Source organism: the organism of the source record quoted next, unplaced genomic scaffold (genome assembly GCF_019419815.1).
Source record: "Pyrus x bretschneideri cultivar Hongxiangsu unplaced genomic scaffold, Pyrus_bretschneideri_v1 Contig1, whole genome shotgun sequence".
NCBI lineage: Eukaryota > Viridiplantae > Streptophyta > Magnoliopsida > Rosales > Rosaceae > Pyrus > Pyrus x bretschneideri.
In genome coordinates, this window is record NW_025999390.1 from 2,118,824 (window position 1) to 2,134,391 (window position 15,568).

Consider the following 15,568-nt stretch of genomic DNA (forward strand, 5'->3'; position numbering starts at 1 on the left):
ACCTCATAAAATGTTGAATGCACCACACATTAAAATTTAATATTAAATGACTTATTTACTCCATTATGCAATGACAACTTTGACCTTATTAGGTTTAAAAATAAATAAAAATTTCTAAATACACCCCAAATCACTTGTAGTGTATTATTTATCTTCTCAACTATCAAAACCCTCCCACCCTCCATTGTTGAACAAAACCCTAACCAATGAAACTACAAATATGTTGATTGAGAAAAATTGTTTTTGACGAATGGAACACAAAATCAATGTTTCGGAAACTTCACATGAAGACTTCATATTTTTCATTGTTTTCGTGATTTCGATGACATCGATCATTATTTAATCTTGCGTTTACTGCGTTATTTAAGCTTCTATATTCATATTCATCTTTTAGGGATCACAATGATTACATGAAGAATTAAACACCTAAATTATCACTAAATATTAAAAACAGATGAGATGGGGCTTTAATGGTGGAATTGAAAACAAACCCATATATGATTTAAATCTCAGGCAACATTTTTGTCAAATTCCAATCGGCATTTTTGGTCCAAATTAAAAGCTTTATCTCTGGCATTTGTTAGAGGTGCTGTGTTGGGAGTTCTTTTGTTTGCCCTTTTCTTCTTTTGGATCCATGCGGCTGTTCATCCGTTTGGCTGACCAGTGCGGTGATGGTGATGACGATTTCAACAGTTTCTTTGCTGCGATGGTGATGACGATTCATCATTTTGAAATCATTCGGCAAACTAAACGTTCAGATGATTTGAAAATTTTCGGCAAACTAAACGTTCAAATGGTTAAATAGGGTGTATAGAAAATGTGGGGTGTATGAACAAAATATAAGGTGTATATTGAGAATGTGGGGTGTGGGGGTATTATGAGAAAGTATGTGGGATGTGTTAAGATAATTTTTATGTGAAAAAGCAAATGTGGGATATATTAAGTATGTAGGGTTTATTCAACAATTTATCGAGTGTTAATATAATAAGCAACTAATATATAACAGCAGAGAAAGTTGACTTATTAGTAAAATTACTCAATATGCATTTTCAAACATTTGTTGTAGCTGTTATAGCGAAGTCACATTATTTTATTAATTCATGTCGTGTTATATTTTAAGAACGTGTTAAAACAAATACGTTATGTATCAAGATATATCTAGCCAAACAACATCATGTTCAAATATCTCTTTCTTTTTTATTGGTATTAAAAAGTTACGAGGAGGGGAAGCTACCACATTTCAGGGTATATCATCATTTCCTTTCAGAACTTGAGGTCTTAGCCATTTTTTTTATTTTTACAAATCACCCACCAAAAGTGATTGTTGGCATATGAACTCGAAACTAGACCTTGATAATGAAGAGAACGATCCTAAACAAATCAAGTAACCCTCGTTGGCATGTTCAAATATCATGTAAATTTTCGGAGGAAATCTAATAAGACATATATTGAAATAACCAAGTCGGAAATTTTGACAAAAATGGTAGGTAAAAATGGAAAACAATTTAAACAAAGATTTTCTTATAAGAATAAAATTTAAAAAGATTTTTTTCCCATATGTGAAGCGATTAAATTGTTTCAGAACCTGCGGTAAAATCTTTCGGTTGCACATAAAAAAACCAACCCTACTTGGATAAATTGTAATTTCATTTTTATATTTTCGTAGACAAAAATTATAATTTCTTCCACAAAAAGTCAAAACACAATAAATATCAAAAGAAGGAAAAAACTCAAATGAAAATTAAATTCTGATATCAAATACTGAGATTCTACTGAACCCAAAAACCAGGAAAAACAGGGTCCATTTCAGGAAGGCCTACAGAGGGAGGACTTAATTTCTCAATACATGCATATATCTTCAGATTCCGTTTCTCTCTCTCTCTCTCTCGGATTACACAAACACTAAGAGAGAGAAAAGAGAGGCATTTATTATTAATATTCCATGTTTACCACTAATCACACTCCTTAATCCCTCTCTCTCTCTCTCTCTTTCTTTAATTACCCATCTCATCAAATCATCTTCTCTGCATCCTTCTATTTTTTAAATTCTGGGTTTTGCTGGGTTTGTCAAAACCGGTAGTAAAAAGCTTCAAGGTTCAAACTTTTTCTCTGTCCTCCATTTTTGTTGCTTGGAGTTGTGAAGTTCTCTGGTTGAAAAAATGACCGTTGAGCGGGTACTCGATGAACCCAGAGACCAGTTTCCCATTGGGATGCGTGTGCTTGCTGTAGACGATGATCCCATTTGCCTCAAGCTCTTAGAGGCTCTGCTCCGTAGATGTCAATATCATGGTTTGTCCATTGGGTTTTCTGTCATGAATTTTCTGATTTATTTTTGCTTTGTTATCAAGCTATTTTTTTGGGGGATAAAATGGTGTTTTTATTTAGATTTTGTGATTTCTGTTAGTAATTTTCAATTGGGTTTTTAGACTTTGTGCTGAATAGATTTTGTCAGTCAATTTTATATTTTTCTCACTAATTCTGTGAATTTGTTGCAATAATAATTTGTATCCAAAAGATTGATTCTTTTTTCTAAAATTAGGAGAACAAATTGTTGCTTGAAGTTAGAAATAAGATTATCGCTTAGATATTGTAGAGCAATTGGATTCTCAAATCAGTTAGGTTGAATTTGAATTCTCTGTTTCATTGTATATAGATAGAGTCAGAGTTTTTGTTATGTTTGATTAGATTACGATAGATTGGTATGTTTTGGTTGCTCTACTTTTAGCATCTGAAGGTTTGATTTTGTTCCTGTAGAATTGGTGTGTTTATATCATTTGATGGATTTTGCAGTTACGACGACGAGTCAGGCAATCACTGCATTAAAGTTGTTGAGAGAAAACAAGGACAAGTTTGACCTTGTTATCAGTGATGTGCATATGCCAGACATGGATGGATTCAAGCTACTTGAGCTTGTCGGGCTTGAGATGGATCTCCCTGTTATAAGTAAAGCCCCTTGTGCACTGCTCAAATCTCTTATATTCATTCGTTTTCGATTCTGAAAATTTGAAATATCTCAAGTCTGCAGATTTTGTTTTTCAAGTTAGGCTTTGTTACTAATTATGAATGTAAACATGTTCTAGTGTTGTCTGTAAATGGGGATCACAAGCTTGTGATGAAGGGAATCACCCACGGAGCTTGCGATTACCTCCTAAAACCTGTTCGAATTGAGCAGCTGAAGAACATCTGGCAGCACGTGATCAGAAAGAAGGTTGATTCAAAGGACCAGAACTCTGGCAATCAAGACAAGTCGCACGCTGGAAGTGGCGAAGGAGGACTTGGGTCGGTAGGGATGGGAAACTCAGATCAGAATGCAAAGCTCAATAAGAAACGGAAGGATCAGAATGAGGGCGAGGATGAGGATCATGATGAGGATGAATACGAAAATGACGATCCTTCAACCCAGAAAAAGCCTCGCGTTGTTTGGTCTGTGGAGCTGCATCGCAAATTTGTGGCTGCTGTTAATCAGTTGGGCATTGACAGTATGTTCTTTATCCCTGTTCAAAGCTATTTGAAATTATCCACATATTTGTAATATGTGGAATTCAGAAATTATACCCTAGCTTTGAAACTCCTAGTAGTGAATAGTTGACTCATGCATCCGGAATCTGTCATATTTTTTGCTTGTTTGTAACGCTTGTTTCTCACATGAAACCTTTAAAACTAATTGATTCGCATAAATTTTGTTTTGTATGCAGAGGCTGTACCGAAAAAGATTCTAGATTTGATGAATGTTGAAAAGCTTACAAGGGAAAATGTTGCAAGCCATCTCCAGGTATAAATTCTGTTGTATCCTTAGTTTCGTACAATCTTTATCTTCTATTCTACAGAGCTTATTTTTATTTTATCTTTGCAGAAGTATAGGCTCTACCTGAAAAGGATCAGCTGTGTGGCAAACCAACAAGCTAATATGGTGGCAGCCTTAGGCACTTCGGATTCTTCATATTTGCGAACAGCTTCTATGAATGGAGTTGGAAATTACCATGCATTGACTGGACCTGCGCAGTTTCATAACAACGGATACAGATCCTTCCCGCCTAATGGGATGATTGGTAGATTGAACACTCCTGCTGGTGTGGGTCTGCATTGCCTTCCTTCATCCGGAATGTTTCAATTGGGTCATGCACAGAATCCAAGCAACTCCATTAATGATCAGCCAGTCATGTTTCCTGGAAACCGTAATGGAAATATGCTTCCGGCACACTTGGAACTTGATCAGCAACATAGTAGGGGTTCCACCTATGACGCACCTATTTATCCCAATTCCAGTGGTTTTACAGATGGAAAAGTGACGAATAGGTCAAATGATCCTTTCGGTCTTACAGACGACACATTGTTAAGACATACTCAAGATTCTGAAGTCGGAAGAAATCATGTAATGTTGCAGTCTTCTGTATCAATGACCTCCTTAAAACCAGAACTGTCGCCCTCGTTTCTGGATCACAGACGGTTGAATGACAACTGGCCAACCGCTGCTCAGTCATCTGCATTCCGGTCAAATTCTTTCTCAGCACGCGACACTTTTAAACAACCTACTCTTCTTGTAAGTAACCTGAGGGACGATATGCCTATGATGTCCTCACAAATTGGGAGCTCTCAGATTGATGTTTCTTGTATAAATTCAATCTCCTGTCAATCACAGGATTCAAGAATAGGAATGCAGATCCCGGCATCTACAATGAGCAATAATTCTGGGTCAACAATTAACAATGACCTGTTTATGGGTTGGGATGAGCCGAAGCAGGATTCCCCTTTCCGCCCAGATGTCATGTGTAGCTCAATGAACAACTTGAGGCCTGTCAATGATAACGTGGCTCCTTTTGACCAAAATTTGGACGCTAGAAGCTCAGCCTTCCAAAGAAACAGCGACTTCAATTCGATTGGAAAACCAAATTTTCTTGATGTTGAAATATCAACTATGGATGCACCATTGAAGTTGCAGCAGCAGGGGTACCTTATGGACCAACGGAAGCCACAGGGCAGTTATGTTCCCCACAATGCTGGTTCGTTGGATGAGTTAGTGAGCTCAATGATGAAACAGGTAAGGAGCTTCTTTACCGGCCTCAGTTACTGTCAGATTCACTAACATTACCTATACAATGTCTTGATAACCGAATGAAATCATGCTGTTTGTTTACCTGTCACATATGTGTACAGCTATTAGGAACGCTTCTTGCTCATCTAATTGCAATTAACATCCTAGTGTATGAACAAATACTAGTTCACTGATTACCGAAAACTTAGATACCATTGCGTAGTACGCTACATTGAACTGCAGAATTTGTTGCATTACGATTCTGATATTTTTCGTTTTACTTGTTTGAAAACTCAATAACATGAACTTGGTGATGCAGGAAAGGAGATAAGGCGAAATTACCGGAAGGTTGGTTCAATCCCTGTGTAGTATACTCTTTGAGGTCGTGGCGCTGTTCTTCGTATTTGTCTTCGTATCTAATCAATCTCAAGTTTTGTATTTGAGTAGCAAGAATTAGTCTCCAATCTCTGATCTATGTAGTTGCTGAGTCATAAGGGCTTTGTTTAATCTGTATGATGAAGAGGCCTTGTCGTCCAGGCCCCGACAATGTATTAAGGAGTAGTTAATCATGTCTCTTTGACTACATATGCTTTGGCTTCCCTTTAGTTTAATTAATTCTGCATAATTAGCATACTTTCTAATCCACACGCAGCAGTTTTATTTTCTTTATTTTCTTTGAGCTGTATAAAACCGAGTAGAGGGATCACAAAGAATCAATCTCATTAAAAATAACAAGCATCGTCTGCCTGATCTGATATGCTAGTTCATAAAAAGAATAACAATTATAATATTGTGAGTTTTTACCATTTTATTTATTTTATATGAAGAAAGTTTGGAGATAATGACAACATAGTTGATAGTTCAGAGAGCAACTTATATGAAACGAACTTATTGCTATAAAAAAATTTCAATTTAATAATATTATGTTATTTGTAAATTTTTTTTCATATGACTTTGTCCCCGATGACAATAATCTCGTTCAATGTAACCAAAGAAAAGTACATCTCACCATAATTATATTTTCTAAGTTAATACTGTAATGTGCCTCACCAAACGACCATTTCAAAAATCGTGGAATAAACAACTATCTTTGAACACCTCATATGGAAAATCATAATCATATAATAATTAATCTCTCCACAGACCACCTTCAGACTAAAGCTCACACCCAACTACCAATCAAAAGAGAAAGTAAACGCAAAACAAATACAATAGTTTCAACCAAACAACTGGACCAATCGAATTCGAACTCTTGACCTAATTTACTATCAACAGCACTTCCTTCGCTATCGGAGCTTAGCCACAGAGTTGGGGTATTTGTGCGTCTTCATTGCTCGTTAGTCGTTAGCGATGAAACAGCGAGATAAGGCACTGACGTATTGCGGAAGCAATCCGACTCTCATGTCAATGCCCTTACAGTCACTAGGGTTTTGCATGAAGTACGCGACCTGCGAGATCGAAGAGACCATCGGAGACGCATATGCGGCCGATTCATGCAAAAACCCTATTTTGTGGAAGGGCATTCTGGTCCAGTCAGATACCAAAGTGAGCTCCTCGAGGGGAGGCAGAGTAGTCTGTGGCCCACCAACTGCCTCCATGTATGCCTGCACGTAGGAGTTGGTGACAGAGTTCTTGGCCTCCCTTATCTTCTCGACGATGGCCTTGTGGGTGGCTTGCTCCACCTGTGCCGCCGTTAGGGCAACGGAGGCCAGCACGAATGCATTGCCGCTGAAGCCTTGGGGAAGTACGGGGTCCACCTTGTTCCTTGCGTCGACGGCAAATTGCAGGCACACCATGGCTTCCTTCTTCACTCCTAAAGCTTTAGTCTTTGCCTGCATTCATGACATCAATCATTCAACCACAACCGGAAACGAATCCGACTCTTTGTCTTCATGCGTTGGTGCGTTTTTAATATTTGGGATGAATATAGCTGGAAAATGATATGACTATGAACTAGTTCAAAGGACGAATGTATTTTGTTGATCATTTACTAGAAAACCATTCTAATTTACACAAGTTAGTCGAAGTTGAATGTAGAGAGACCGACATAATATGTAAATTGGTCTCACCCACATTTATCGTATTCTACTACCTTTAAAAGAAAAAGTTCTAATTTGGTCTATACAAGTGGACCCTAGTCAATTCAATAGCTTCCAATCTTCGTAGAAACTTGAACAATTTTGTTTCTGGTTTGTTTCAAAGTAAATTATACAAAACATGTCTACATACATACATATATATATATATGTTATACGCGTAGACATCAAGATGTTCATCATATAAAAGAATAATGTGAAATATTAAGGAGATTCTCTCAAAAGTGAGACTCGCTACCACATTATGTTTTTGGCACAATATTTTATAATATTGGCACGAGAATTGACGTTAAATTGTGAGGTGACAGAAAATTTATAGAAAGTTCTACTTTTAAGAGAATCTCATTTGTCAATAATAATAATAATAAATGTTGTTATAGCCACTAATTCATTAAAAAGGTTTAACCAATACCAAAGTTTTGTGAAAATTCATCTCCGATTTGAGAACTGCATACACAATTATACATCTGATTACTATTAGAATTATGAAAGTAAGAATTAGCCTTATTTATGAAAGTTTAAGGAAACTAGTGTTTTCTTTTTGTTTTATTTGACCTAGTTTTCTCCAAGAGCGCCAATTAATTGAGAAATTTACCTTCCAGAGGTGAGCAGCCACAACTTCAAAGGATGAACATGGAAAGCTACTCGTTTCATCACCACAAACTTCTTTCTTCAAACTCTCAATCAGTGTACCACTCAGATGAAAGGTCTTATAAACATAATTACGATCATTAATTTGATCCAAAATATTAGACCCATTTTTGAGGAAATTCATGTGGTCATTGGATGCTGCTGCTTGTATGATCAATTGATATAAATGACCAACGGCTGCAGCCCTTGTCACTCCGGGAGAACCGTCCTCGTTTCGGTTTGGCAACAACTCTGTACTATTCCCCTTTGGAGCTTCATCACACTTGTCCATCAGTAGTGTCCCTCTGTCGTGCACTGGTAAATTAGGATTCTCCGAAGCTTTGTGTTGTTTCTTAGTTTTGGTAGAATTGGAAGCCCATGCACTCATAAATTCATACGCCGCCGGTCCGTCGAACAATGAGTGGCTGATACCAATACCTACTGAGTAGCCTCCACAACCAAACTTGGTCACCTACAGTGCCAAATCATTACAAGATGTTATACCAACTTAATCGGACTTGAGTTCAAATTTTATGGACGAGAGTTTTTGTTGGCACTTTAAAAATATCATCTATGAAGTGCAAATATAACTTATTTGAAGTGTTAGTAACAGATCCAAAAGAAATTGGTTCAATTTTTAATCAAGCATGTACAAATTTTATATGTCGAAAATTTAACATATGAAAAATTTATATATATGTCATTCCAACAAACCCTAATGAAGATTAATATATAAATTTATAGAAAACAAGATTTTAATCTTTATATAGATGAAGTTTAGATTAACACCTTGTACAAAATTCAATATTGAGTTTAGTCCCTTAGTTCTATTTAAAAGCCATCATTTATATTCCATGTTTTTTTGTAATTTCATGATTCTTATTTTTCTAAAGTCTACACTAATTCATTAGAATATATTTCGGTACAAACATTTAGGTATACAAATTCATTAGATATAGTTCGGTACATACATTTCGGTACAATCAAGTCAATTTAATATACTTCGGTACAGTCATTTCCGTACATTTATGTATTTACATATTTTTCTTATGTGTCACTAATTTTAATGTTTTCAGATTTAAATTTATTTATAATTTATAATTGGAAGAACTAAAATGTGCATATCAATAAAATCAAAATTTTGATGTGGGGACATTTAATAACAAAAATAGAATATAAATTTTAATAAAAGTACTATCACATCCCGGCCCGGGTTCCCACCACAACTCGGGCTCAACTTCACCGTAGCACGATATTGTTCGCTTTGGGCCTCGACCACGCCCTCACGGTTTTATTTTTGGGAACTCACACGAGAACTTCCAAGTGGGTCACCCATCATGGGAGTGTTCTCGCGCGCTACTCACTTAACTTCGGAGTTCCGATGAACTCTGAAGCCAATGAGCTCCCAAAAGGCCTCGTGCTAGGTAAAGATGAGAATATACATATAAGACTCACTCCCCAAAAGGCCTCATGCTAGATAAAGATGGGAATATACATATAAGACTCACTCGCCTGGGCGATGTGAGATCTAACAAGTACACTCCAAAGAATAAAAATTAATGTGTAATCTAACACCGGAATTTTTTTTTTTAAATTTCAAAATTTCCGACAAGTAATGTTCAAAAACCCCATAAATTTATCCGAAAACAATCAATATATATCAGAATTAAAGATAACAAGGTAGATGGAATTGATATCCTTGAACAAATTGTATACAAATGTAACTTTTAATTAGGCAATATATTGATATAATACAAAATTTAATCGGTACATATAATTACCTGACCAACAACCAAAGGCGTCTCAGAGAAGTCTCCATCAAACACAGGCTTGTGAACTAATTTCTCAAAAAATTCATTGTACTGAGAGAGGTCCCCAAGCTCCGAGACCTTAACCGGTGTCTCCGCCTCGACGAGAACAGCGCCTTTGTTGTTGCACCACAAGTTGAATTTGTTTCCATGATCACTAGGGTTCAAGCTCAACCTCCCCGCTGCTGGGTACCACACCGATAACGTCTCTTCCAATCCACACTTCAAGCTTCCGAAAACCGAATCATCAGCACCATCAAGTAACAGATCGTTGTCTTTGTGATGAGCAACAGAGTTAGAAATGTAAAAGAAAACCAAGTACATATGGATTGGACTCTGCCTGTCCAAGTTTGAGAGGGTGAGAAGTTTTGGTGCGTGCAGAACTTTTGGGAGTACAGACACGGTTTTGGTGATTGAAACTATGGTTAAGTAATCATCAATGTCACGTTCTGTGCCCATGGAGTTTGATTGCTAGCAAGGGTTTTCAAGCTTAGCTGGCCTTAACAAATGTGAGAGAGAGGAGGCGAGGAGATGGTAAATATATAGACATCGAAATGTAGAGGTTGCACTCATAACTTTTTTATTCAAAAACGATATGGCTTAAATGTCAAAATGGTCCCTGTGTTATAGCCATATGGTCAATTTAGTCCCTGTGTTTTCGATTTAGCTAATTTAGTTATCGTGTTTGTCTCTGTTAGCCAATTAAGAACATTTCATCCGATCTTTTTTAAAAAATTCATAAGAAAAATCATATGAGATATAATTACCCTTTCTCTTTACAGAAAAATGCAAATCAATGAGAAATAACACATAAGAGATAAAACTTCCAATCTGAAAAATGATTAAGGTTGTGACATAGAAAAGAGAGGAGGTAATGTTAGGGAGGAGGTCTAGGAGGAGAAAAATTTTTCTTTTAATTTTAATTTAATTTAATTTTTAAATATTTTAAATCAAATAAATTATAATTTTATAAATAAGTTTATAATTTATAAATTTTTTACATAAATTGTCACATCCCAGCCCAAGCCCCCACCATATCCCGGGCTCGACTCTACCGTAGCACAATATTGTCCGCTTTGGGCCCTACCACACCCTCATGGTTTTGTTTCTGGGAACTCACACGAGATCTTCCCAGTGGGTCACCCATCCTGGGAATGCTCTCGCGCGCTACTCGCTTAACTTCGGAGTTCCTACGGAACTCGAAGCCGATGAGCTCACAAAAGGTCTCATGTTAGGTAGAGATGAGAATATACATATAAAGCTTACAAGATCCACTCCCCTAGGCGACGTGGGATGTTACAATCCACCCCCCTTAGGGGCCCAACGTTCTCGTCGGCACACATCTGGCTAGGGATTGGCTCTAATACCAAATTGTCACATCTTAGCCCCGGCCCCCACCACATCCGGGCTCGACTCCACCGTAGCACGATATTGTTCGCTTTGGGCCCCGACCACGCCATCACAGTTTTGTTTCTAGGAACTTACACGAGAACTTCCCAGTGGGTCACCCATTCTGGGAATGGTCTCGCGCGCTACTCGCTTAACTTCGGAGTTCTTACGAAACCTGAAGCCAATGAGTTCCCAAAAGGCCTCGTGCTAGGTAGAGATGAGAATATACATATAAAGCTTACAGGATCCACTTCCCTGGACGTTGTGGGATGTTACATAAATTAGATGGAAATGTCTTTAATTGGCTAACGAAGATAAACACAAGGACCAAATTGGCCAAATTGAAAACACAGGGACTAAATTGACCCAATGACCAAAACACAGGGACCATTTTAACATTTCTACATTAAATTTTTAAAAATTAGTATTCGGTCCCTAGTTACTAACATTCATTGATTGAGATCTTATTAGTTTTTAGATTTTGATCGAAGACCCTGATATTACTGTATTAATGAATATACATGTTACATGTAATTTTTAAAAATAAAAATTAGTAATTGATTTAGTGTTTTAATACTCACACTTTATTAAACTCCTAATTAATTTTCAATTCAAAACATTTGAAAACAAAAAAAAAAATTAGAAAAGTTCGTACCCACTTATTTTTTATAAAAAGGTTTTCAAATTTTTAATCTTAAATGTTCCCACTCATATAATTTTTAAATTTTTTTTAATCATAAATGTACTCATTCTTAAATATACCAATTTGTCATATGTAAAATGTACCTTTTTTAAAATATAAAATGTACCCATTTTTTTTTATAATATCCATTCAATTTTTTTTTCTAATCCATTATTTGAACTTATATGAGTACATTTTTTTTCGCTGATTCAAGAATATATATCCATGTCAAGTTTAATTGAAGAAATTTACTAATGTTATTAAACTTAATATCTTTCTTTTTTTCAAAGAATGTACACATGTTTTGGTGCAATAATTTTTTCTATTAATTTTGATGAATGTGCCCATGTTTACACACACACACACACACACACACACACACACATATACATACATACAATATATTAAAGAGTACAATTTATATTTTTAATCCCATAAATGATGAGTTTTATTTAAAATCTCATTAATATTAACAACTACAAATTTCAACTTTTAATTTAAACAATATAATAACCTACATAGGAATACATTATTATATTAATGTCAAAAATTTTAATAAAAAAACTGAAAACTAACAAGGTTTTAGTAAAAAAAAACATTAATAGCTAGAGACCGCATCCAAAAACTCCTTTATATTTATCCAAACTGAGAGAGAAAATTTAAATTTGAGTGCGGAAAATCAAACACACTACTCAAACTAGTTTGACAAGTTTGGAAGCACTCAAAATAACTCTATATTGGAAGCACATGATCACGTCATTTTCACAATTGAATTTTTTGCATGGTACTGTGTAATTTACATGAATGAAATTAAAGACTGAATTAATAGATGAAAATTAATCATGTATGATCGATCTGTCTCGCACTTGGAGGGAGAGGAGAGAGACAAACAAGACTACCTGTCTATAGACTTGGTCCATCATCTTCCTTGGGTTGGATCCCATACGTCTCTTTGGTAGGACCATTTTATTTCTTTTTAACGAGGTGAAAGTGGAAAAATTAAGAATAATTGAAGAAATAGTTGTATGTTATGAGAAGAAAATTTGTGCAAATTCATATAAAAAAAATAATACATCATTTTTGCTCGAAGATGGCTAACCCTTGGAATCTTATAACCTGTTTTTTATCTAAGATTTTCATTTTTAATGTGAAATACTCTTAATATTACTGTCGTCCATAATAAAACAACATTAACATTTTCTTTTGTTTCTTCATTTTAACTAATTTAATGCACTTTTTCCATCACTTCAATAATTTGGTTCGTTCTTGTCTATATTAAAAGATAATTTATGCATACTTCATCGGTATTCCTTTTTATTTATTCAAATTAAAGATAAAAAGCAAATAAAGGTGTGCATGGAAGTAAAAGAATGTATTGAATCTTTTCCTCTGTAAGTCATGAAGTTGTAGAGAAAAAACGACCACGTCGAATATATAAGGGAAAGAACCAAAAAAGATATATAGAACCTTTGAGTTTTAGTTCTGTTTAGTTGTAAAGGTGAACCTGTTGATTGGCACTTGGAGTGAGAAATGATATTGAATGGGGAACAGTTAATAACGTTGTAATATAAGAACCAAAAAAATTTATAGTGTTTTGAAGTATAAAACATTTCACCTAAAGTATCCGATATTTCGGAGTACCATCAATGTCATGCGTTTGTTTAAGAGTGAGAGAGAGAGGGAGAGGGGGGGCCGTAGGGATAGAGGAAGGGAGGGTTGGCAAGTGGCTCTTGATGGCAAAAGAAAGCGTGGATTTAAAGCTCACCCTTTGTCTCTTCCCTGTATCAACCTTTCCCAGCACCATGCCTTATTTTCGGTTCTCTTTCTTTTGCTTCAACTTTTCTTCACTTTATAATATACATAGCCTCTTATTTTTTCCAAAGATTGAGAATATATACTTGGCTTTGCAATGGATCTAAGCAATGTAATTCATTATAACAAATGACTAAGACTTACCTACATTCTAATATAAGTATCGTCGTGATATCTCAGACTAATAACACATATCACATGTTTTGATTTCCTCTCATGACATCGCATGATTAACGTCCTATTTCGTGTGAATCATCCTTCTCTATTTGTTATAATTTATCCCTACATACTACTATAGGATATAAATAGAGCTACCAATTTAATTATAAAGTCCTAAAGCAGAATGTGTTCTTTCTTTTGATCTTCCACTGCTAGTAGATCCCCAGTGCATGCTCCCACATCTTTATCATTTAATAAATTAATTCCACTGAATTACCTACATCTACATGCATGTCTATTCAAATAGTAACATGCAATGATGCAGTAATCCTCTATATATATGCGTGATGAGTTTTACTCAAATTATTGGCACCAATTTCTGAACTACTTTGAACCGTTCTCGATCATCACGATGTCAGAGACACGCATAGATCGATTTCACGACACAGAATAAATATATACTTTATATATATGTTACCATCAACCACAATAATTCTTGTCCAAATTCAGTCGGCTGCATGTGCCTGTCATTTTACTGCCACATCCAATACAGTTCTAATAATTTCCTTTTTCTAAAATTAACAAAAAGAATATTTATTTTGAATTAATAATTGTTTGCACATGTTAATCCTATTACGCCACTTTTTTCAAGAGATTTCTCTTCTCTGGGAAGAGAAGCCCTACATTTTAAAAATAACATTAAAATATAAAAAAATGATAATCCACGAGCCAAAGAAAACCCTAATAAATTAATAAATATGCAGAAGACATGTTCATGGATTCATGCATGGATATCTAGTTGGTTTTCCGCAGTTAATTATATTTCTCTCATATCCTTCTGTTGTGTAAGTCTTCTAAGTTTAGAAGAACCAAAACTTCTGTTCCGTGGTGTCTAAGGTACTAATTACTAATTAATAAGATATAACGATGGTTCTTTGGTTCATATAAGTATGCTCAAAAGAATCGTAAGAAAATCAATGGCGAACCCTTCAAGCTACTTAAAAGAAATTAAGAAAATGGATCACGATTAAATATATTCTCTCGTTACTTTCCTCTAATTTGAAGGCATGAACATGATTAACGAAGGTACTTAATTAAATTTGGCCAACCTGGTTGAGTGAGTATGGTTCATGTGGGGTTTCCGATGATCTAATGGTCCTACGCTTTCAGTAGTGATTCCTGAAAATCAAGTACTACTCGTTATTAATTATCTAATTATTACACTAATACTCCAAAAAAATAATTAAATTAGGGTATACGTTGGATTATGTCTCTACACGAAATCCAGCATTTTTTCCACACTAATTCGTATTTAATTTGTAGCATAAGTTAGGAGGATATCATGGTTTAGGTGGGTTCATAGAGAGATTTAGGTTTCCTGCTTAGACAACCACTAGAGAGTTGAAATTTTGAGCTATGAGGTACAAATAATTTGTACTCATTCGATCGACAGAGAATGCTATTTTCCCGAAGTGCATTTGGGAATACAACTGAAACTACGTTAGATGTCCAGAGAAGTGGATTGTTTGATGGGAAATGCAAAATTTCTGAAGCAACTTGGTTGGATCAAAGGTATGGGTATGGCACTGAGTCGCATCCCTAGCCCCACTAGGTTCCTCTGCATGACTAGCATGTCAATCACTCATGATTTGTTCGATCATGTAGCTAGAAACGAGAGAGGACGTGCAAAGAGAAACCAAGTGAAAATCGTTTCCCCATCTGAATGAGCATCCAGTGAACTGGAAGATTTCAAAGGAGGCTTAAAAACGAAATAAACAAAGTACAAAAGAAAAAAAAGTTAGTTGGGCCGGTCCGGGCCTGAATGATTTAAAGAATGGAGATTGGGTCGGCCCGGATGGGAAAAACAACTCAAGGCCCGACCCAGAGGCATTATGCGGTAGAAGCATGTCATGCCCCAAAAACTACGGTCAACCATCAACTCAACTTGTGAACTTCCTGA

At 35.6% G+C, this 15,568-nt stretch overlaps 2 protein-coding genes across 3 annotated transcripts; one reads left to right on the forward strand and one right to left on the reverse strand.

Moving 5' to 3' along the window:
• Nucleotides 1–1,759: 1,759 nt before the first annotated feature.
• LOC103953811 (two-component response regulator ARR12) lies at nt 1,760–5,617 on the forward strand. 2 transcript variants are annotated; one of them, XM_009365621.3, is made up of 7 exons: nt 1,760–2,289; nt 2,791–2,943; nt 3,081–3,479; nt 3,696–3,772; nt 3,854–4,540; nt 4,640–5,038; nt 5,352–5,617. In XM_009365621.3, exons 1-7 carry the CDS (start codon nt 2,160–2,162, stop codon nt 5,361–5,363), a joined length of 1,857 nt encoding a protein of 618 aa, XP_009363896.2. In that variant the 5' UTR covers nt 1,760–2,159; the 3' UTR covers nt 5,364–5,617. The 2 variants fall into 2 exon arrangements, with proteins under 2 accessions (XP_009363896.2, XP_009363889.2); XM_009365614.3 differs by having other exon boundaries at nt 3,854–5,038.
• A 519-nt stretch (nt 5,618–6,136) lies between these two features.
• Nucleotides 6,137–10,109, reverse strand: LOC103953800 (brassinosteroid-related acyltransferase 1-like). The gene is made up of 3 exons (XM_009365604.3): nt 9,540–10,109; nt 7,724–8,230; nt 6,137–6,864 (listed from the first exon to the last, which is right to left on the reverse strand). The coding sequence occupies exons 1-3, from the start codon at nt 10,023–10,025 to the stop codon at nt 6,370–6,372; spliced, it is 1,488 nt and encodes a 495-aa protein (XP_009363879.2). The 5' UTR covers nt 10,026–10,109; the 3' UTR covers nt 6,137–6,369.
• Between the last annotated feature and the right edge of the window lie 5,459 nt (nt 10,110–15,568).